The sequence below is a fragment of the Pararge aegeria genome, chromosome 10 (genome assembly GCF_905163445.1).
Source record: "Pararge aegeria chromosome 10, ilParAegt1.1, whole genome shotgun sequence".
NCBI classification, from domain to species: domain Eukaryota; kingdom Metazoa; phylum Arthropoda; class Insecta; order Lepidoptera; family Nymphalidae; genus Pararge; species Pararge aegeria.
The window spans coordinates 6,391,337-6,415,407 of NC_053189.1; the positions used below are offsets into that span (position 1 = coordinate 6,391,337).

At 35.4% G+C, this 24,071-nt stretch overlaps 1 protein-coding gene across 1 annotated transcript in view; it reads right to left on the reverse strand.

Moving 5' to 3' along the window:
- Window positions 1–719: 719 nt before the first annotated feature.
- Window positions 720–24,071, reverse strand: part of LOC120627140 (suppressor of lurcher protein 1-like) — a 100,441-nt gene continuing 77,089 nt past the window's right edge. Inside the window, exons 9-15 of the mRNA XM_039895007.1 lie at window positions 22,795–22,914; window positions 21,557–21,628; window positions 19,298–19,484; window positions 7,467–7,657; window positions 6,638–6,845; window positions 3,463–3,689; window positions 720–836 (exon numbers count right to left, since the gene is read on the reverse strand). Of these exons, the coding sequence (XP_039750941.1) occupies window positions 766–836; window positions 3,463–3,689; window positions 6,638–6,845; window positions 7,467–7,657; window positions 19,298–19,484; window positions 21,557–21,628; window positions 22,795–22,914 (1,076 nt within the window). The 3' untranslated portion in view covers window positions 720–765. The remainder of the gene's footprint in view (window positions 837–3,462; window positions 3,690–6,637; window positions 6,846–7,466; window positions 7,658–19,297; window positions 19,485–21,556; window positions 21,629–22,794; window positions 22,915–24,071) is intronic.

Below are 24,071 nucleotides of genomic sequence, written 5' to 3' on the forward strand. Positions count from 1 at the left end.
CATATATTGTATTATATGTTATCGTCCTTTTTTATGATTATTTTGTTATTGTTTAGTCGCGAGAAATCAGTGACGACGAAGATAGGGGGCTGGCTGAAAACCAGTGCTGCGCTTTTTAGTATGCAGCTATACTGAGCCAGCTCCTTGGTCACACATTTTTTTTTATACTTTAACAAATTCATGATTCATATGTAACATTTTACACAAATGTGTGACTTATTGTCACAGACGATTTTCCTTTATTTTTTTCTTTCTTTTTATAGTTCGGAGAACCGAAGGCTGTTGGGGTACTAAGATGCTGGAGTGGCGACCTCGCGCCGGTAAACGCAGCGTAGGACGGCCCACAACGAGGTGGACAGATGACATCAGGCGAGTCGCTGGGAGCCGCTGGAAACTGATCTGAACTGGAGCGCTCCAGGATCGAGGATTTTGGAGCTCCCTACAAAAGACCTATGTCCAGCAGTCGATGTCAATCGTTTGAAGTGACGATGATGATATAATTTCCCAAATTGCCCCGGCTTGGAACCGAAAAAAATGATAGTTATGTTCGAACCCGTTACCCTATTCTTATAAGACCGCAGCGCTCACTACTGCGGCATAGGACGTCCAAATCAATACAGCATATTTTTTCATACTACTGCACTAGTTGTTAAGAACTTATTTTTAATTCCAGCGCAAGTTAGTTGATGATGCATCGAAATAAAACAACACCATACAAACAATAGCATTTATTTTCTCTTAAAAACTAATTATTCATAGGGGTTTTTACAACAGTGTTAGTATTAATGCTAAGCTAATAAATCGCCAGAACCTTGTCGGTTGGTGCGTAGGAGTACCTGAAAGGAAAAAACTATGTTAACCAAAAATAAATAAAATTTAAGAGTATATTTAAAATAACTCTTACGATCTTTACAGGAATTTTCGGCGTACACTACTCATATCCTTTTTTTAGAAGCATTTTAACAAAGTTTCTTAAAACTTCGCTTTTAAATATCAGATGTAGATAATAGTATAAACTTGAGAGTATGTATTTCTATCTGATAGTGACATGAAACGTATTATATATGGAACTAATTTTGTGGTTCTACTGTAGATAGACGTAGGCGGTTATATTACTTAATTCATATGAAAGTATTTATGGCACTTAAGACACAAACACTAATGTAATTTTTAAAAATTCGTCGAAATGTCTCCTTTTGCACATACGTTTTTGCACTTACTCTCGCTTTTTTTTATTCCTCTACAAGTTAGCTCTTGACTGCAATCTCACGTGGTGGTAAGTGATGATGCAGTGAGTCTAAGATGGTAGCGGACTAACCTGTAAGGGAGTATGGTAGTCATACCCTCAATCCGTTTCTACGCGACATCGTACCGGAACACTAAATCGCGTAACGACACGTCTTTGTCGGTAGAGTGGTAACTAGCCACGGCCAAAGATTCCAACCAGGCCAGACCAAAGAAAATTTAGAAATTATAAATTCTCCTGCCGAGAATCGAACACGGGACCCCTTGCCTAAATGAACAGCCCTCACCGTTAGGTCGTCAAAAAGCTGCTTCAAATTAGGCGTTTATCGTTTTAATAATCCTTAATACACCCTCGAACTGTGTTGTAAAGATATTGGGTGCCATGGAATGGTTTTCACCTTCGTTTCAGACAGACAATAGCGTCATGCGCAAAAACACTAAATGGATGTTCGAGTATATTTTAGTAAAAGCCAAAATGTTAAAGGTAAGTACAAAATGAAATATTTCCTTTGGCAACATTCCAATTTTTCTTCCATGACGTTGAACAGGGTTCAACGAATAATTTTCCCACCCGATGAATACCTACAGTTAAATTTTCGTTATCGCCAAATAAAATTGCTATTTTAGAAACGTATTCCCGTATACGTACTAATTATCAAAGAAATTTCGGCTGTACACGTGTTTTGTTTGTTGTTTGCTGACTGATATCGCACCCGTCCGGAGTTTGGCCGTAAAGGGGTCTTTAAAGTACGTAAATATGAAAGCAGATTGATGAAGAACTAAACACTTACTCATAAACATTTTGAAGCTAGTATTGAAGTTATACTTCTTTTGGCGCGTAAGGGAAAAATGATGAGATTAAATTTTTACGTTGCGCGCGTACAGCGTCACAAAAAACCGACACGCTGAAGTTAGCTACAGTAAACATTATAGTTTTTCAGAAAAAGATAATATGTATAAGTTTCATACTAAATGTAGGAATATATTTTTTTGTGATATTTAACTAATAATGTAGAAATATTTTTTTTGTGATATTTAACTAATAATAAAACTTTCAATGTATTAAATACCTTTTTTCTATTGTCTCCGTAGTTTTTTCTATAAAAGTAATTCTACTTTTATAGAAAAAACTACGCTACTAGGCGAAAAAAAAATTTTGGAAAGATTTTTATCTTGTTACGCCAATGAAGTATTACTTCTAACGCGTGTACATAAGTCACACGTCTTTTTTTTATTCATTTTTTTTTATTATTCGCGAATTTGGGGTATTCTTTAGGTCTTAAATATTATGGTTAACTTAACCGAATACCGCTTAGCAGCATGTAAATCATGTAATAGTAAAAATCATGTCAAATTAATGTCACACCTTATCTATGAGACGGTCATTAATTGCATAGTAACTCTTATTCATTAAGAATTCCTTCAATTTCCGCTTAAACGAAGGACATTCGCGCGCCTCAATTGTGTGTACTGATTATATAAAAGTGGACTGGTGCAGAAAAATCTCTTTGAGAAAAAAAGCTGTTTTGCTGTATGAGTTGCGTAGTTTATGCATACGTCTTTTACTGCGACTGTTGTCAAAAAAATTATAGTCTCATAAATGAGGCAATACAGATACAGGCAATGTGTTATATTATATTACTTAAAATATGGTTTGCAACTGTCAGTATAATTAAGTTTCAATATTGCTCTAATGCATTTCTTTTGCGCCTTTAAAAAGTAATGGTAACAATGCTTTTTCTCTATCAGTAATATTATGACTTACGAAAAAAGTCAAACATTGCGTAACTATCAATGTGTTTCAATGTTTATTTGTAACGGTGTTATTGTTTAAAGTCTTTATTGTTTTTACATAGCGTAGAAACCTCGTTGGTCTACTGTTTAAGGTCAAGGCAAAAATTGTTAGGTTTTATATTTTTTCTGTTAAGCAATTTTTAGTGCCTCACAATAATACCTGTATGTTAACTGTGTGGATTCTGTATGTTCTTAACTCTGTGATTATATCTTGACACTTATCTTAATCATCTTAAAGCAAGGTCACCCTCCGATATTACCTACAACTACGTTGACGGTACCCTTACATGTTCTCACTGTGCATGCATATTAAGTGCTATAATAGTGTATATAACTATCATTAGGGCGCATGAGCGAAGCCCTTATATGTAAATTAACTAAAACAAAAAAAAACAGAATCAGTCGCTGATGATTATATCTTACCGCTTGAATCGGTCCGAGCCCTCTGCATTTCACTGTCTTTCAGGAATATGTATTCCGCTCTGAAACCAGTGCCATCTAGTCTGTCGTTGGACCGGAACGTGACCCGCAGGAAATTGCCTTCCGAAGCGATCTGAAGTTCACGCAGTTGGCCGCAATACCTCCTGCTTTGTTTATCAATCATCTTACTTGAGAATTGAACGTAGTCACTCGCTGATACAGCTTCGCATCTGAGAGAAAATCATAGGAATATCATCGCCATACTCAGCCCATTAAAGTCCAACTGCTGAACACAGGCCTTAAGAGGGCTTAAAAGAGCGAGAGATTTTACGTCCTTACACCCTCCACACTGCTTTGATGTTCATTTAACGCTTTGGAGCTCTGTGGTTAGTGTATGGTCTAAAACCCTCGCTTCTGAGCGAGATGATGTCTGTGCCCAGCTGTGGGAAACTGATGGCTGATGATGAAGGTCACATTTTAATGCTATCCAAGCCACATGGAATAATAAACTTAGCTTAAGGCTTAAGTAGTATAAAATCTGTATTCGATTGGTAGAGATACATAAAACCGATAGATTTAATTTTTCTAAAGGGCCTTACTTGAAATACTATTATAACTTGTATATTTTATTATTTCTATTATGTAGAAATTAAACGTTATACAAAAATATGTTATTTGTTTTTTATTTCGAGTGATGTTCATATATAGATATACTACTGATGCAGAGGTTTCTTAGAATTCAGCCCATAGATTGTGCTCGATTTCTATCAACAATATTCAGGCGCGGAATCCCTCATCCAAATAAAAGATACTTCTTGTGAAAATATTCGTGACACGAACATGTATTGAGTTGAATTGGAAACTTCGCTATTTTGTGGTGTGATTTTCCAAATTGTAAACAGAAACACCTTCATATTGGTTTGTTACAGTAAATCTATGTCGTGGGGACCGTTGCGCTAAAGTAGTTGTAGTACATGGTCAGAAAACTGGTATAGTGTGCGTAAGCTCGAGATCTATTGTTTTCACGTTAGATCTTTACGCTAAGTACCGCCAGCACTACAATTTTGATATTTTTATTCGTATACAACTTATCCCTTGACTGCGATCTCACCAGATAAGCAAAAATGCATTCTAACATGTTACGATGCTAACTTGTTACTGTATGGCAGTTAAAAGTTTATACCCTGGTGGGGTGTTAACTAGCCATGGTCTGAGAGCCTCATAAGATGAATCCCCCGCCGGTAATCGAAACCAAGATCTCTCACTAATAAAACACTCACCTCACTCACAGTACTCACCTTTGTGCCAGAGAGATCGACAAAAACTTACTAACGCCAGAAATAAAGAATAATCAAGCTTATCTTCTATCTTGAGATAGAAGATTAAATTTAGTAGTTTTATGTTTTTTTTTACTGTATCCTGTCAATACGCATAGTGATTACGAGCGAAAGCGTTGAATATGAAGGATTTGTATGCATATAAAATTTTCTTACAAATATTTTAACAGTAAACATTGAGTTTACTGTTAAAATATTTAATTAATAATTCAATTTATTTTGGTCAATGTTAAAAATATAGCCAAATAATAATTACTGACAGGTTTGCTGGATGAGCAAATTACGGTCCAATTTCAGCCACTCAGTAACATTTATTTATTTATTTGAAGGCAACAGTTTAAAACTGATTAATTACAATTCGTTTGATATTTTTTTGCTAACGCTACTTGGGTGCACGAATACCCTTGTTGGTAGACTTCAATAACTGCTACATCCTGAGCCTAAAAGGTTTTTTAAGGTTTACCTGATACATCTACAAATACTTTGTATACATAACCAATAGCAAAAAATACTTAATGTATCAATCATTTCAGACTAGTACGTACGAGTATAAACATTGTTTTATACGAAATAGAAACCACAGATTTTCCGAATATAAAAGAATTCAAAATTATTAATTTCCCTACTGTACTGGATTCCTGAGACGGATTTTGGAGACAACTTAAAACTAAAATTACTGACGGCTAGTGACGGTGAAGTTTGGAAGTGATTTGACATTTTCTAAAATTCAGTTGAATCAAAATTTATTGAATATCCGATTTAGAAATTTCAAATTATTAAATTTTTCAATCACAAATAAGGCAAGAGTTCGCTAAGGTCGTTAAAAAATGTGAGATATTGTCAGTAATTAATTAATGCAAAGCGGTACCCCGAAACAATAACAAAAGATTAATCTGGAGTTATTAACAAAGAATAATTTGTTTTCCTCCCACCTGCCATGATGGCCCAGCGAAATTTAATTAAAAATTTCAATCACGTAATTCCTGATTATGAACGTATAAGTAAACAGATGGGATTAAAATAATATTAGTAGAAGGGCTACCCCGGGTCACAAGTATTTTCAGGTTACGGGCGCCACAAAATAAACAAAACCCTCGTCATAAAAAATAATGATAATTGTTTTTAGTACAATCAAGATGGTTTAAGACATGATAGAAATAAATGTGAAGATATTTGTTTTGTTTTGTTGTTATCTATTGCACATTTTTTTTTCTGCAAACTAACTTTCTTTGACTATTTCAAGTACTTACATATTATTATTAAAAATTGTGGTTAAAGACGTTTTTTTTCTCATAAGAAATTACGTTTCACTCAATGAGAATATTTACAACTTATTTATATGTAGGTAATTTTAAAACTACAAACAACGGCACGTACAAAACAAGCAGATATTATATAAAAACTTGAGGGTAAATTTATAAATACTCCACACTGTCATATAGCCAGGACCGCACTCAGATTTTGTCAATTACAAAGGTAATAAGATTTTTTTTTTTAAATAAAAAAATTTTGTTCTATTTTAATGACGTTAGTATTTTATAATGGATAATTGCTCCTTCAAAGCTTATGTTTTTCTGACCGTAATTTGTTCGTGGTTTGTTTAAGCAAATGTTATTAGCACTACAAAGTTGTGATCCATGTTCCTTTAAATTTATCATAAAATATATTTTTATTTGTATTTTATGTCACTGGCCGAGCATTGAGACACGATTGCATAAGCTGTCTCGGGAACCTGTTTTTTAACAAAATCTACTTAATCTAATGATACCTTATTTCTCAAACTATTACTTTAAGTTATCTTATACAATATTATTGTATGAGCTATAATTTCCAGTACTTACGGTACAACACCCTCCACGTCAAAATGGGTGAAATGCACGTGCACCCGTTCATTCTTGCGTGCGTAAAAGAAATAATTGCACTCGGTGTCCCTTGGATAGAGGCCGGGGTGATTTGGTGACACCATCACTCCCTTACGACGCTCTGTACTGTTGTATACGAAGGCACATGGAAACTCTGGTAGCTGCTTTCCAGTTCCGATAGCATAATCTGATAAATAATAAATAATAAGTAAATAAATATACTACGACAATACACACATCGCCATCTAGCCCCAAAGTAAGCGTAGCTTATGTTATTGGTACTAAGATGACTGATGAATATTTTTATGAATAAAATACATAAATACTTATATTATACAGATGAACACCCAGATACTGAAAAACACTCATGCTCACCACACAAAAACTCTCCAGTTGTGAGACTCGAACCCAGGTCCTGGGACCCAGAAAGCAGCCTTCAAAATAGGATTAACGTCCAATGCGGGTTATATTTTTGGGAGTTCAAAAGTCAACTTTGTTTCCAGTGACTCCCAGTGACTCGTTTGAAAAACGCTGCATTGATTGTTGCAACCACCATATAACATCCGGAACTTCGAAATACCGGATCGTTTCTACCGCGCACTTGAGAATTGTGGAACAATCTCCCATCTGATGTATTTTTTCCAAAATACAATTTATGATTATTCAAGAGGCAGATAAACAAACTCCTTAAAACTTCTCCTTTGCCCGCTATTAATATTTAAAAAAAGACTTCAGCTTCGCCAGGCGTTTATCCACTTACTCGACCATGTATCCTACCTAGGTATAAAATTTCTTCAGCAAATCTTACCTTCAACGAAATAATAGGATATTTTGAACCCTCTGCTGTACCTCGACGAGTATATGCCCCTAAACTCGATCGATAGTTTTGGCCCGTTCGACATTATAGGCTTAGGTATGTCATTGCCACAATACGACCCCATTTTCTCCAAGCGGCCGTCGACGTACAAAAACACGTCCAGAGAGTCCATACTCTCGCAGCTGTAACAAAAACTTTTTATTTCGCTACCATTGATATACTTATCTAGAAGAAAAAGTGGAAACTATGACGGCAGGGTATAACAGTATTTATAATTCAAAAAAAATAATAATAATAGTGATTTAATTTCGTACTGTGTTCTTAGTGACGCAATGACAACCATAAAACCAGCTGTACTTTACATTTAAGGTCAATTAGGGTCACAGTTATGGTTTCAGTAGTCTTGACATTTTCAAAGTCCCGGGCTACGGGACTATCCACGATTTAAGATATATATAATATAGTTAGGTTTTAGCTGACTGATTACTCAGTTATTCGATAAATATTTACAAGGTTTCTAAATGCGTCCTGGTTGAAGCCATACTTAGCAGCAATACTAATTAATCTTTATCCACAATATCTAATAAGAGAGAGGGTTTAGAGTATAGAGCTACCACGTATTGGATTATGGGTTGACGGACTTAACGATTGTTATGAAACGTAATAAAAATCCTATTATAATGTTAAGCATTACGTAAAAAAGTTGGGTGTGAATTGCTCTAACTTCATAGGTTAATAAATTTACTGTGAGATGGTGATTACAAAAAAATAAAATTTACCCAGCTAAGTTTGTTGTGGGCTCTTCTTAGACCAGGGCGCGTTTGGTATCCTCGTAGCTTTAGGTTTATGTTGGAAATAACGAAGTTATCACCATCCTCTTACAGTTATGTAAACATATATGTTAGAACGCTTCATAAGTGCCTGTTATAGGCCAACATGAATAAAGAAATTTTGAATTAGTTAGTTATAACCGGAACAAGCTAATTTCCAAATTCTGAAATGATAGTGATGATAAATCAATACAGTGACATACCTTGATCATCTTTATAACAATTATATTTTCTCATATTGCACCTAATATTATTTTTGAAGAACTGTAGCCAAATAGATATATAAAACACTTTATTGCACCCAAAAATAAACAACACAATTGATAACTTAATAAAGTTAAACAAATATTGGTATGCAAAGGCGGTCTTATTGCTAAAGCAATCAAGCGATTGCTTAGCAGACAACCCTCGGGGAAAAATTTTAAGATAGTAAAGGATAGCGGCGCAATATCTCTATCCCTACTAATATTATAAATGTGAATGTAAGTTTGTTTGTTACGCTTTCACGCAAAACTACTGAACCGATCATCATGAAACTTTGGAAACATATTCTTGGAGGTAATAGAAGTACTATAGAATACTTTTTATCCCGAAATTAAGCTCGGTTCCTTTAGGAGAGGTGATGAAAAAGTTTGACGATTTTACACAAGGACTATATAAAAAATGTTAGAAATGTTCTTCGTTAACCTTTAGCATATAAATCAACTAACAATGCGCTTTTGATTCGTCTTATAACGATTACTATTTTTTGTAAGTGATAGGAGGAGCTGAGACTGGTTAGACAGTTCTTTTCAGATATTGTTTATGCGAAAAGATTTTTTTTTATAAGAATACCCAACTTAAAATTCAGTACAACTACACCTAAATTTAATGTCCATGTGTCTCATAAAACAAAAACAAACGCAGACGAAGTCGCGGGCAACAGTTAGTATTAAATATATTGGCTATGAATATGACTACATATTAAATAATATACGTACCTATAACGTTAAAATAATTTGGGTATATCTGAATTTATATAGATCATTGTTCGCATCTCTTGAAAGCATTAGGGGTCATTTATAATCGCCTCCTTAACGCGACCTTTTTGTTGAAATATAATAGATAAATCCATCTTATTTTCAGGTATACTAAGTGTGGAGAATCAAACTATGTGATATCTCAATACAAGCCACGACTTCGTTTGACCGTGCAGTCTGCATAACTAACTAAGAAGTTTTGTCAATTTTAGTTTCTTAAAAAAATAGACTCAACTATATCTGGTAAAGGTCTCATCCAAATTAATATACTATTTATCGCTTAAAGCATCTTGACCTTATTTCAAAGTGTTGTACCTAATCTTTACTTTAGCGATATCAATTTATGCCATAGAAAACTTTTCTTTAAAATATACTACTGCTTTAATCTACGGTACCAACCTCCCAGTGGATTGGAATAGCACATATAAATATGGAAATTAATCAGCGTTTTTTAGTTCTTCATTTACCTCAGTTTGTTGTACGGATGTGTATTATGTTTTTATCTTTATAATTTTATTCACTTATGATTTATTAAGAGTATGGGTCTAAAATCATTGGCATTTTCAAGTCATGGCATTTATACGCCTTGCCTGGACACCGACACTTTATATATCGGTGTCGGAAGAGTAGTTCGACTTCACTTTCGGGGGGACGAGTTCGAATCCCAGCAAGCACCTCCAACTTAAGTTACGTGCGTTTTAAGAAATTAAAATATCACTTGCTTTAGCGGTGAAGGAAACCATCGTGAAGAAAATAGCGTATATATACTAAGAATTCTCCATAATGTTCTCAAAGGCGTATGAAGCCCCCAATCCGCGGTGGGCCAGCACGGTAGACTACGGCCTTAACCCCTTCTCGTTGTGGGCGGAGACCCTTGCCCTGTAGTGGGCTGGTAATGGGTCGATATGATGATGATGATATTCTTATATTATTGCTAACTCAAGCCTCCAAGTTTTGGCTGCGTTCGCAAAGATAGCCAGGAGGAGATCTCCGTCCAATAAGTTCACCTTTTCTGGAAAATTATTTTTATTTTTTCTTGTACTTATTATCCTTTTTGATGCAATAAAGTTATTTAAATAAATAAAACAAATAATACCGTAGGTATTCCTACGAGAGCTAATTAAGGAGATGGAGAAAATTTCCAATTTAGTCCAATGCCCACTGTCCATTCCAACGGACACCGAATTTTATTCAAACTCACAAATTGTTTCAAAAATTCTAACCGTAACGAGTATAACTGTGAAGTTTACCTAAATTAAATGGACTGAATAAGTAAACGAATTCAGTTAACTATACTGGAATCTAAACGCCGTTTACATTTATTCCAGTAGCAAGCCCGATCGGAAAGCTGCACTGGAATACTATTGGAATAATATCGACTCGCTTAGAGCCTATTCACATAACATATTTTTTACGCTCAGCTGATTTACAACAACATTAATTAAGCAGCATATAATGAGCTTATGTGACCGCAATAATAATTCAGAGCGCTTATGTAAATACTGGTTGTTGCCCGCGTTTTTTTCGGTATTTTTAACAAATGGGGGCCAAATGGGTATTTATTAAAGATAAAAGGAAGCCTTTGTCCGTCCTTTTAACTAACTCTATGCCAAAATCAAGTTTGGTATCAAGTATGGTAGGGCATGAAAGAAGGACAAAGAAACACACTTGACGACCTCCGTAGCGCAGCGGTGAGTGTAGTTTTAACTGGGAGGTCCGGGACAGCTTGGGAATGTATATTTTCTGAATTTTCTCTGGTCTGGTCTTGTGGCTAGTAATTACCGTACCGAATATCAATTTAGCATATCGCGTAGAAACAGATTAAGGTACCTAAGCATTATATATAACTGCTTACTCCCCAGCCAGCTACCATCTTACACTGCATTATCACGAACGTTGTTATGTAATAAAAAAAAAACTTTCAGATTTATAGTGAGTGCGGGGAGGCGAATATTCGTCAATCAACACGAGTTGAGAGCACATGTTTTTAAAGATGTCGATTTAACCACTCTTCTTTTATTAAAATAAAATTTTGTACGGATCAATAGTGTCTGGGCTAAATTCCCAGGTCAGACCTATAATTGTTAGGTTTGGGAACTCTTGCTAAACAACTCGCCGAACCAGCCCGGTGTTAAGAAATTGGCGTTATAATCAGTTAGTATTAATAACACGTGGTAATGTTGGACTGTTAGGGACCGCAAACCCGCATTAGAGCAGCGTGGTGGGTAAGCTCTTAAACCATCTCTCCTATATGAAAGAGCAGGCCTTTACCCAGTTGTAGGGCAATATTGGGCCGCAGTTAGGCTATGTCTCTTCTCAGAAGGAGCAGGATTTTGGCCGTATTCGAGTACCTACACACACTTTTGAGAAATCTATTTAAAACTCAAAAGCATGCAAACTTTTCTTTCACTGTTAAAACAAGTGATATTTTAATAGCTTTATCTGTACTTAACTTGTTTGTATCGATACAAATGCAACAACTATTTTTACATCGTGTACTGCAACGAAAACTCACGTCATCTGCGTATAGAAAATAAACCGTGTGAACAAGCGTAGCACATAATATTTTGATATTCGTATGAGCAATACGATTATCGTACTTTTGCGTGACTGTGTAACTAATGAAATAATATTTTACTCAGAAACGTTAGCATTAACATTGTCCTTAATTTAATACGATATAACATTATATCATTAATAAAAATGGCGTGTGTTGAAAAGGGGTAAAAGGGGCAGCTAATGGCGTTTTATTGGCAGTCATTAGGCCAAATTTCGGCCACACGTTAAGTTTATTGGCCAATATTTAAGTGCTTTTCACGTAAAGCCTCCAATGTTAGATACCTACTTAAAAAATAAGATACGAACTTTTCAAACATAAATTCAACTGGCTTCAATTCCTTTTGCTTTCAGATTCGAGCACCTGAATCATTAATTAAATTAATTTTAAAAAAACTCACTGTATAGTCATAAAATGAGGGATCCACTCAGACCCTGACTTTTTGCTAGAACCCAGAAGTATAAATAATTATGCAACCAGCATAGTTTTTGTACTTATATTTAATTTAGGATTATCTGGTTTATTTCCCCTGCTCTGTCCCCTCAGGGGGACAAATAGGAATAAAAAGTGCGGTCTCTCCCCCTGCGCTCCCCTTGCGTTACTTACTTAGACATCGCCTTGGCCGCCGTTAGTGAAAACGGGCATTATAGTCAGTTATAGCTTGCATTACTTTTAGTAAACGGTGTGTTAAATTTACTCCAAGTAGCAAGAAAATATCGTACCCTAAGTTATCTCCCGAGCTAAACTGCGCCTGTTTAGCTCGGGAGATAACCATGTTGTTTTTTTTACACAAAACGAGTTGATGAATCGAAAATATGAAATAATTGTCGGAAAAGGGCAGGTATGAAGGCATTATGTTGGAAGTCATTAGGGTAATTTGGGCCACACGAAAAATGGTTTGACCTAAAACCTTTTAAGTACTTTGCACACAAAACAACTTTTATAGCGGGCCGCGAACTGCTTCTGAACACAAAACTACGGAGTGCTCTTTAGTGGTTATTTCATACTTCTGGTAAAGATTTCCGGGGAAGAGTTGAGTATCCTTACTAGGCTTTGAGGTTAGAAGTGTTTAGCCAAGTTAATTATATGTTACTTTAAGTAAATATTAGATATATATATAATTATTAATAGGTATGCCTACGTTAATTTGTATTAGCTATAATAAACTTTCGTTATGACGGCCGATTGGCGCAGTGGGCAGCGACCCTGCTTTCTGAGTCCAAGGCCGTGGGTTCGATTCCCACAACTGGAAAATGTTTGTGTGATGAACAGGATTGTTTTTCAGTGTCTGGGTGTTTATACGAATTTTATAAGTATTTATGTATTCATAAAAAAATATTCATCAGTCATCTTAGCAGCCATAACACAAGCTACGCTTACTTTGGGTACCAATGGCGATGTGTGTATTGTCGTAGTATATTTATTTATTCGTACGTTTTTACATGAACGAATAAATAAATACGTACGTCTATTATCATGACAACTATCAATTATTATAGGGATATACATTGTTAAATAACATCAATATGTTTCAATATGTTACTATCGTAACAAGCCCACTGTTAAGTAGTGATAAGGTATTTCTGTGCGTTGTGCATAACAATAACATATTTAAATATAACATTAACATATTATTTGTAACAAATATTTTTTATTGTTTTGCACAATACCATTAAAAAATAACAAAAACCAATTTATTTCTATCAATTTATCCCTATGAATTATGTAAGACTTAAAATTTCATATTAACCAAACAATAAATTCACTGACACGGCCTGTCGAATGCATTGTGGTGAATCCATTTATTTCGAGCAATGTGCTAACCTCGCCGTGTCCGAACACAATTCATTGTTAAACTTGTTCACGCGGTCAGTCAAACATCATTTACAATTCTGCGAGGCCTGAATGTTCATCGGATGGAACACGTACCAGCATTGCACTCGGTTGAGTATAGAATGTAGAGTTAGTGATAAAAGTTACGTGCCTAGTGATTTAATTATAGTACCCATTGAGCTAAATTGGTTAGAACTGCATCTAAAGTTTTACTGTCGACATGCAGCGGGGGTAGTGAAAATAATTTTTGATACCTTAAGAAAATTCAACTAGACCTGTTCTTACACTCGTTTAGTAGCAAAATCAAGAAAAGCGTGCAGCAATATACATTTTGCGGATTGCATGAGCTTTGTTACAGATAATCTTGTAACACCCAATAGTTATTATTATGATAAATATTTAGTTATTGTATTCTTGTGCAAAAAAGTTGTAGTTTGAGAACATTATGTTCTTAAACTACAACTTTTAATTCCTCATAAATTATTTAACATTATATAACGTACAGAAAACAATTAATTTCTTGTAATTAAGTCCTATGAGTGATATATAACTTACAATTTCATATTAACCAAACAATAAATTCACTGACGCCGCCTGTCGAATGCATTGCGGTGAATCCATTTATCACGAGCGATGTACTTACCTCCCGTGTCCGAACACAATTCATTGTTAAACTTGTTCACGCGGTCAGTCAAACATCATTTACAATTCTGCGAGGCCTGAATGTTCATCGGGTAGTACACGTACAAATCAATGCACTTCGTTGACTTATGTAGATTTAGTGACAGCAGTGGCGTACACAGTGTTTTTAACTAGAGGAGGCATTTATGATTGGTTTGAATTCTATTGAGGCACGAGTTCAGAGTAAGTAAAACTGTCACTGTAATTTTGTTGATCAAACTTTTGGCCCGGTAGCTCTTCGGGTAGACCACGTGTAAACCAAGGTACTCAGTTGGCTATAGTAGGTTGATTTCAGTAGCCAGTAAGTAAATTATTTATGAAAGTTGCCTTTTGTCATTTACACGTGGCCCTAGTGATTCGCTCTGAACTATCTCTCTAACTACGAGGTAGGGTGGTAGGAAGGTATAAGGTGTTTTTAAAGAAACAGACGAACGGTTTAATTGCAAGTTCAACCATATAAGCTTCATAGTCGCAAGTATATGTTCAAAATAGTGCATTTACGTTCATCATTACGATTTACGAATAGCGGATTTACCTGAAGGAAAGGATAATGATGAACGCCTATGTCTAAAAGTGGGCTTTAATGATTTATTACATATAAGTGATATTATCTTTTATATTTGTGTGGAAATTACAGACTATGATGTTGGGTAGTAATCCGTAGTAGTAGTATAGGCGTACTTCTACTATGGATGACGTTTCGGTGTTCAAAAGGTCTCTAGTTTTTTTTTTTTGTCGACACTTGCTGAACGAAAAATGATTGCGCTACCATTGGTAGATTGATGGATGGCACGAGAAGTAGAGATGCTACCGACAAAAGATCGTGATATAATTAAATGTTCACCAGTGGATGTCTATTAAGATGATGGTGAAGAGATCTTACTGGGTTTTATTTTATACTAGCTGTACCCTGCCACGCTTCGCTGTGGCACATTGTGATTGAATGGTTGAGAAAAATAGATAAAAACAATCCTTGATGCGTATTATATATCATGCTGAAATTTCAGCTCGATCGGTGCCGAACTTTTTGAGTTTTTGAAGCGTATACAAACCAACATAACATTTTTATATAAATAGATGAAATAGGAATGGGTGAAATGGAATATTTCAATTTTGTAATTTTAAAATGGTAATGATATTTTAAAATACAGTGGCAAAATATAGTTTTAAAACAGCAGCAAAACAAAAGTTTGTTCGTCCATAAACAATTTCGCATAACACAAAAAACAGCTAAACGCATTTTAACGACTTCCGTTACACCACTAAGCTGCAACTGCGAGCCAAAATTAAACTTGTTGTAAAACTCATTTTGCGGTTCCACGACCATGCGGGATATGGACACAAGTTAGCGTTGTGGGTTACGCGGTTTTGTGGTTGTATGGTTATCTGTTGTAGTGATAAATCCCATTCGCAGCTGGTGTTAATTGTTACACCACAATAGCCGTCGGAACCTGTTTTATATTAGGTTCAAACATACTCGTTATTATTTAAAAGAAAAGCTAATAAAGACCTAAATTCCAACACATGGATTTGTGAGAAAATATAGAGACAATTTCAATTATCGAAACAAGATAACATCATAGTATGTATCTTATTTATTTGTATATAAGTCATACACTTGGTACTACAAATTTTGCAAACATTTCTCTGGCATTTGTTTCAAACAGACTTTTCTTCAGATTTTGCCCAGTAGTGCTTAATTTTGCGTAATCAAGGTTCCTCCGATATAAAGTATTGTAGAAATAGCATTTGAGTTTGCTAACGCTTTACTAAATTCAAAACTTAAAGCTTAAAAAAGAAATTCAAACACATGGTTCCAACTAGAAAAGGCTTTGTGAGAAAATGTAGAGACGATTTCGAGTATGGAAACACGTTAACATCATAGTATGAATCTTATTTCTTCGTATATAAGTCATACAATCCGTACTACAAATTTTACAAACATTTCTGTGGCATTTGTTACAATCAGACTTTTCTTCAGATTTTGCCCAGCTTTGCTTAATTTTGCGTAATCAAGATTCCTCCGTTATGAAGTTTTGTAGAAATAGCGTCTGAGTTTGCTAACGCTTTACTAAATCCAAAATTTAAACACCCGATTACCCGTAAAATTTCCCTCAGGAATACGCAATTCTGTTGATATCGATCACGGTATGATATATACAATCCATAATACCCATTGCCCATGCATAGATTTTCTGCTTCGGGGACTCCGTGCTCTCTCATCTGTAGCTATGGTCATATTATATTCACAACGACCAATATTAGCCTTGGCAAAATCCAGTCATAATAATCCATACTAACAGTTTATTTCTTTTCTTCAGCGAATGCATGGATCCATTACTAAACCGATTCATCGAATTCTAACAGGAACGGCTAAAACGTTTTTGCTGAACCGATAATGATTGTATTTGAGTACGACTAGTTAGTTTTGAAAGTTAAATTTATAGAATTTGTTGTAACTTAAGTAACATTTCTATAGTTACATACAAAGTATAAATAAATATAAATATAAATAAATATACTACGACGATCCACACATCGCCATCTAGCCCCAAAGTAAGCGTAGCTTGTGTTATGGGTACTGAGATAGCTGATGAATATTTTTTTATGAATATAATACACATAAATACTTATAATATACAGATAAACACCCAGACACTGAAAAACATTCATGTTCATCACACAAACACTCTCCAGTTGTGGGAATCGAACCCACGGCCTTGGACTCAGAAAGCAGGGTCGCTGCCCACTGCGCCACTGGGCCGTCAATATTTGCCGAAAATATTTGTTGAGTGTTAAGTTTATCTCAGGAGGTCTAGCCAGCGTCTGCAAAGTAAGTTTAAAAAAATATATTTGTTGCGACATATTTTTATAAACCTTCCTCTTGAATCATTCTATCTATTGCTTATTATTAAAATCGGTTGCGTATTTTAAAAGTACGTAAAACGTTGTTTAAGCGTACAAAATAGCGTTTTTTTTGTATTATACTATTAAAAAAAGAAAAAGCAGAAAAACGGCGTGCACCGCTAATCGGAAACATGCTACAAACTTCTTTGACACAGATATTAGTAGCATATAATATTTTAATAGGTAATAACTACCGATTTTTATTTTTTTACTTTTGGAATGCTTTTTGTTTTCGATCAACTTTGCTCTAATGTATTCTATTTTTGTATCCACCACAAAGAAGTAAGGCTTACTTTTATTGAGCTTTTTTCGATACTGCTACGTCATTATGACTTCGTGGCCAGACCAACGACGTGCGTGGGATTAGATGAAGGATTTCTTACAAACCTTCCTAAGTTTATTTCACCTCATTACAGATAACGGCGGATAAACTTGATTAAACAATGTTGTATTAAAAACGACGTACATTTTTTCACTGAAAATAGTTTTGACTGACAAAGCAAATTAAAAAGGTAACTGTTTAACTACTACGTTTGCAATGATTCTTTATGGAATAAACAATCATTGCAAACAATCTTAACTCAAAATTAAGGTCACGCGCGTAGAAAATTACATCTGTCGGTCTGATCGGAGCATTGTGAAGGATCAATCAAATCAAATCGAAACTGCTTTATTGAACACAAGAAAAAATAAACGAGAACAAATGTACAAGTCATTTAAATTTGTGCAAGAAAGGTGACCTTATCAGTTATAGTGATTTCTTCCAGGCAACCATTTTGAGGAATTGGCTCACATGTAAATCCTTATAGCGGTGTTATCCTCTAAGAATATACATACATATTAATAATTACAAAAACAGTACATATCTATATAAAATAAATAAAATAAACTAGCAATGATCTATGTGATGTTGCTAAAAAAAAACACTAAAAAAAATACTAAAATAAGCTAATCTAAAAAAATCATTTTGATATTTCTTGTACTATGGCTGTTTTCAATCTGCGATGGTACAATAAATTTCCATTCACCTCGGTCTCGGATACCTACTACCTCAGACTGCATAATCATTTTATGAGATTGTAGTGGAGGCGAAGTTATAGTAAAAAAAACTTCGAAGTATGCACACCCGTGCTCCAAGAGCACGTTTAGTACTTAGTCCCGGTTATTTTCACAAACATGTTTTTATAATAGTCGTAAAAGTCCACCAAACCGAATTGAAGCAGCGCGGTGGTTCTATACTCTAGAACCATGTCTTCTATGAGAGAGAAGGACTGTGTCTAGTAGTAGAACGTTAATACGCTGATGACGACCTCCAAAGCGCGGCGGCGAGCGCTGTGATTTTAAATAGGAAATACCGGGTTGGTTTCCCGTAAGTGGCATTTTGGGAATTATCATTGAATTTTGTCTGGTCTGATCGGATGCTTCTGCCGTGGCTAGTTACCAGCCAAACAACAAAGACGTGCTGCTAAGCGATTAAGCGCTCCGGTACGATGTCGCGTAGACACCGATTAGGGTGTATAGGTCTAATACAACTGGCATACTCCCTAACAGATAAACCCGATACCATCTTAGACTAAAAAAATATGACAAATATAAGTTAATAAGATACCGAAAATATAATTCGTTCGTTAAGGTAAATTTACTAAATATGTATAATATTTTTATTGAATATTAATTTGAATAAATAATAAATAATCACCCACACACATGCACGCACACACACACACACGCATGCTCGCACACACACATAAACACACACACTTACATACGTAATAAATACGGGCACAGCACATATGGGAAGACACTGACCCCCAAGACACGGGATATCCTAGTTTGGGGGTCCAGGGTAATTTTATAAAAAACATTGTACTTATATTTTATTGTACTGTATTATTATTATAAATGCAAGGGAGTAAAGTAGTCCCAACCATTTTCACAAGCAAAATTAATATTTAAGTCATGCGTACAACAAAAAACAAAGTGTTGACAACTCACTCGATAATGCTGCCCGTGACTCGCTGAAGGCTGAAGTCCTCGAACACTAATCTCACCCGCTGCCTCCCTCGGGCCAGGAAGTCGTAATGACATTGCGTTTTGGGAGGGTAAGGCGACGGGTACAACGGAGAGATCAATTTCCCACTACGGCTCTTATCGGACCTGAATACTTGATCGCAGGTAGACGCTGGAAGAGGATTAAGCTATATGAACGTATTTTTAGTGATGTATAAGGGTGCATAAATTAGAGGAGAGCGGTGCGAAATGGTGCGGTGACTGGCTCTAAAGGCAGATTTTTAGATAGATTTAAAAAAAAATTATCACGACTTTCATATTTTTAACGACCTCTTTGACGCAACGGTGAGCGCTAAGCATCTAAGTAAAAGGTCCCGGGTTTGATTCCCGGTAGAATTTAATTTTCTCTGAATTTTCTCTGTGGTGTGGTGCCTTGGCCATTGCTAATTACAACCCCACAGACAAATACGGCCGCTAAGCGATTTAGTATTCCGGTGCGAGGTCGCGTACGAATTAGGGGTATGACAACCATAATCCCTCACAGGTTAGCCCGCTACTGTCTTAAACCGCATCATCATTGGAGTGGAAAAAAAATGTACACTTTTTAATCAAATATACTTTATTGTTCACCATACACAAAGCACAAAAAATAAAGCCAACGAAGCGATGATAGCTCTGTGGGAAGGACTTCAACTTATTTTTCGGGGGGCCGAGTTCGAATCCCAGCACGCACCTCCAACTTTACTTATGTGTGTTTTAAGCAATTAAAGTAACACTTGCTTCAACAGTTCAAAACATCGTGAGGAAAACTGCACACCTGAGAGTTCTCCATAATGTTCTGAAAGGCGTGTTGAGTCCACCAAACTGGGCCAACGTGGTGGCCTTATCCCTTTTCATTGATGATGACGGGTACAATAGGCGGCCTTATCGCTTAAAGGCGATCTCTACCAGATACTCAAATGAGTAAGTTCGATCACGGGCACGCATGTTATTCTTTCGGGGGTTTTCAAGATCTTAATGGAATTATTGTTCAAGAAAAATATCGTAAAGAAACATGTGTTCTTATTCCTGATTTAATAGGTGTGTGAAGTCCAACAATACGCACTAAGACTACGTTCGAAGACTTTCTTATAGTAATGGCTAATGATGATTTATTTTAAAAAGAAACACCAATGTACAGCGACACGAACGAACAGTGGGCAGCGACCCTGCGTTTTGAGTCCAAGGCCGTGGGTTCGATTCCCATAACTGATAATTTTTGTGTGATATTGTATGATTGATATGTATTCATATTAAAATATTCATCAGTCATCTTAGAACCCATAACACAAACTACGCTACTTTGACTGATTTGGGCGAGATGGCGATGTGTGTATTACCTAGTAGGTATATACCTGGTCGAAGCCTATGGCCCCACTCGCTAAGCGGTAGAAGGATATCAAATACTTTATACAAGTCAGTCAGTCTGTGTTAATGATACCGCCTTTTGGAAGGGTTTAAGGGAAGATCATTTTCCCACTACGCCTCTTATCGGGCCTGAATACTTAATCGCAGGATGATGGTGAAATGGATGGACGGTTAAAGATGGCGGATAATGTTTTATGATCGTATCCTTAGCAGTATTATCGACGCACATTGATGGTAAAGTGGGATAGTTGAGGTAAAAGTGTACATAAAAAATAATGCATCTCCATACGAGGGGCGTCCAATAAGTAGTGAGAATGAGGTGCAAACTTTTTAGAACCAACCAATCAACTTTTTGAAAATGCTGGCTGGCAAAGTATTGTGTATGTTTATAGAAAAAATCGTGTGTTTTTAGAATTTGAAGTTTCTTTATTGCAGTTTATGAGAATGTGGTGTCGAAAAAGGAAAAAAATAATATTTAAGGTTATGAAGTATTTGTGCTTTAAAATTTTCCGTACATAACAAATCAACCAAGCTTTACTGAATACTTAAGGTGCAAAATGCTCCATTACTCTACAATTTCAACTTGGTGAGCCGAATTTAAGTATGGAAGTACATCCACCAAAGCTTGGATTGCCCAGTAATTGTAGTGACCGAAGAAGGTCCAATTTCTAATGAATACTTCATTTGTTTGTTACCTAAGACGAATAACAAAAATTATACTGTATCTCTCTGGATAGGCTTGAAGTTTGTGAAATTCTAGGAATTTTAAAACCGACATATTTTAGTTGTAGTACCTACTTTATTAAGAGTACAAAAGTAAGACGTAAAAAAACTTACTCGCAGCACTGACTGCTGGTCCCACAGCAATTGAAGAATCTCCTGCACTGGATTTTTTGCTACTATCGAGATCTGAAATAAATATTAAAACTTAATACAACAACGACATGTTTTCAAATTATTATCAATATTATTCTTATTTATTTATTTATACTCTTTATTTGCACACAAATAAAAATACAGAAGAAGAAAAAAAATAACACAGACAGAAGAAGTATACAAAAGGCGGCCTTATCGCTTTATAGCGATCTCTTCCAGTCAACCTTAGGATAAGGAAAACAAAAGAAAAAAAAATTCATACTAATCTTCTTCTTCATAAATTCTTCTTAATTTTAATACACTTATTGCACACCACAAAGAAATTTCACAAAAATGGAAATATAATAGTCCAGCTAAACCAGTCTTCAGTCAGCCTTAGTACGAAATTGGCAGCCTCGCAATCGAGGAGTAGTTTTCGCATATCAAACTCTGTGGCATCGAAGTATAATATACCTGATTTCGGATAGAGGCAGGCGTTGCGACTTTGCGGAATTCCATGATATGTTATGAAAATTAAGCTTAATTTGCTCTGCGAAAAGCAGGAGGATTTTACAGTGAATAATTGTCAACAATTAGTCATTGTAAAGTCAAAATCTCCTGAGGATACTCCGGTGTCAGAGCGAAACATTCCTAGTGAATATATTGCCGAAGATCTGTTTGGTGTAGAATATAAAGATTGAAGAAATTATAAATGAAACCATACAGATTTTTCTGCTTTTAAATTAAGCTTTATTTTCTTAGTATATCGCTTGGTGTAGATTTTGATTTGAGCCTTGTTTCAACTTACCTAAGAACTATTTTACTACGCAGTTCAAGTATTTCGATACTCGAAAACGATTCCTCGGTAGTAGCGAGCAAATCTTGTAGTAAAGCTATAGATATTTTACGCACATGGACATTTTAAATTATTTATCGAAGGTTCACTACAAACGACTACGAATCCGTTTTATGGATCCTCTACGTCTTGGACTCATGTCCCCACGGCAGATAAAAGGTTTCAATAAGTTTTATTGCCCAAGGATACAAAGTTAACATTTTCTCTCCAATTTTCTCAAGTTTAAAATTCAACGTAAAGCGAATAAAATGTCATTATTCAAATATTAGCTAGCTGTCCGCAACTTCCTCACTTTTGTCAAACAACAAGTTATAGATTTTTAATGTATAAAAATCGAGTAGTTTACGGAAAATGCTTACTAAACCTGTGCTAGAGTTATCGTCCATTATAAATTGGTAACTTGCTTTGAACCCTTGTCCCGGTGTATCAGACTTCGCCGTGAATTGAACCAATAGGTCTGGTCCCGTCGAAAGAATTTCGTAACCTGAAAAAAATATTCTCATTTTATACCTTTAATAAAAAGATCCATTCTGAAACCTCCTTTTGCCCTTTTGACAAATATCGCCCCAATACGTACAAGTAATTTTAATCTATTTCTTAAATATTACCATGTACCTTTCCGTTTCGTTATATTATACAATCCTTTGTATTTTGTGAGGGTCAAGCAGTAAATAAAAATGCCACGATATTTGCGTCCCTATCAAGGAGGACATATCAATACGATACTTTTCTTCATATATTTTTAACAATCGGTTATTAAATTTACATCGTCATCATATCAATCGACGCACGTCTACTGCTGAACATGTATATTTAATCAAGGAGTTCTAAGTAACCCGGCCTTAGGCCCTTACGTCTATCAGCTCCGTAAAACTCGCTCGGTGTGTTGAACCCAAAGGAACCGTGAGTTTTCCGAGATATGACTTAACCATCGTCCTTTGCGACTCGCTGACCCATGTCGCTCCCATTATCATTATTTGATCACGTAGAGATGATCTAAGCATAGCTTTCGACATTCAAATCATTATGTTCCGTAATATACAAGTTAGAGGAATGACAGACGTCTTAAGAGGACCACGCTTAAGCAGCCTTTAGCGTGTACGAAATCCAATTACAAACAATAAACAGAACAACCTCTGTATAGGTGTTTCTGGGACTACAGTACGGGGATACAAAAAGGGTTGCAAACCTTTACAAATGTTTGCTATAGAATGCGCAAACGTTTACTCGAAAATGCTATCGCTATTGAAAATGTGAAAAACTAATTCAAAATATACCGTAGAATCGTATTGACTTGGCATTGTATTACTTTACTTAGGGTCATTATTCGAGTATTACCATACTTTAGATGATAGGCAGATAGGCAAACTCACGTTTGGGAGACGTCTTTAGTCCATCAGTGACGGTTATAGATGAAATTATATTCTTATATAAGAATACACGTTTTTCAGTTAATTGCACACTCCAAATCAATTATTACATTCCGTGACTTTTGAGTTTTATTTTTTACTGTAGCGAAAAAAAATTACATAATATGAACGGCTTGTTTAAAACTGCATTAAATGTGTTTTTTATTATTATTTTTTATAATTGTTGCAGTAAACTAAAGGAATATTGAATATTGCCGCATTAGGTCGGATT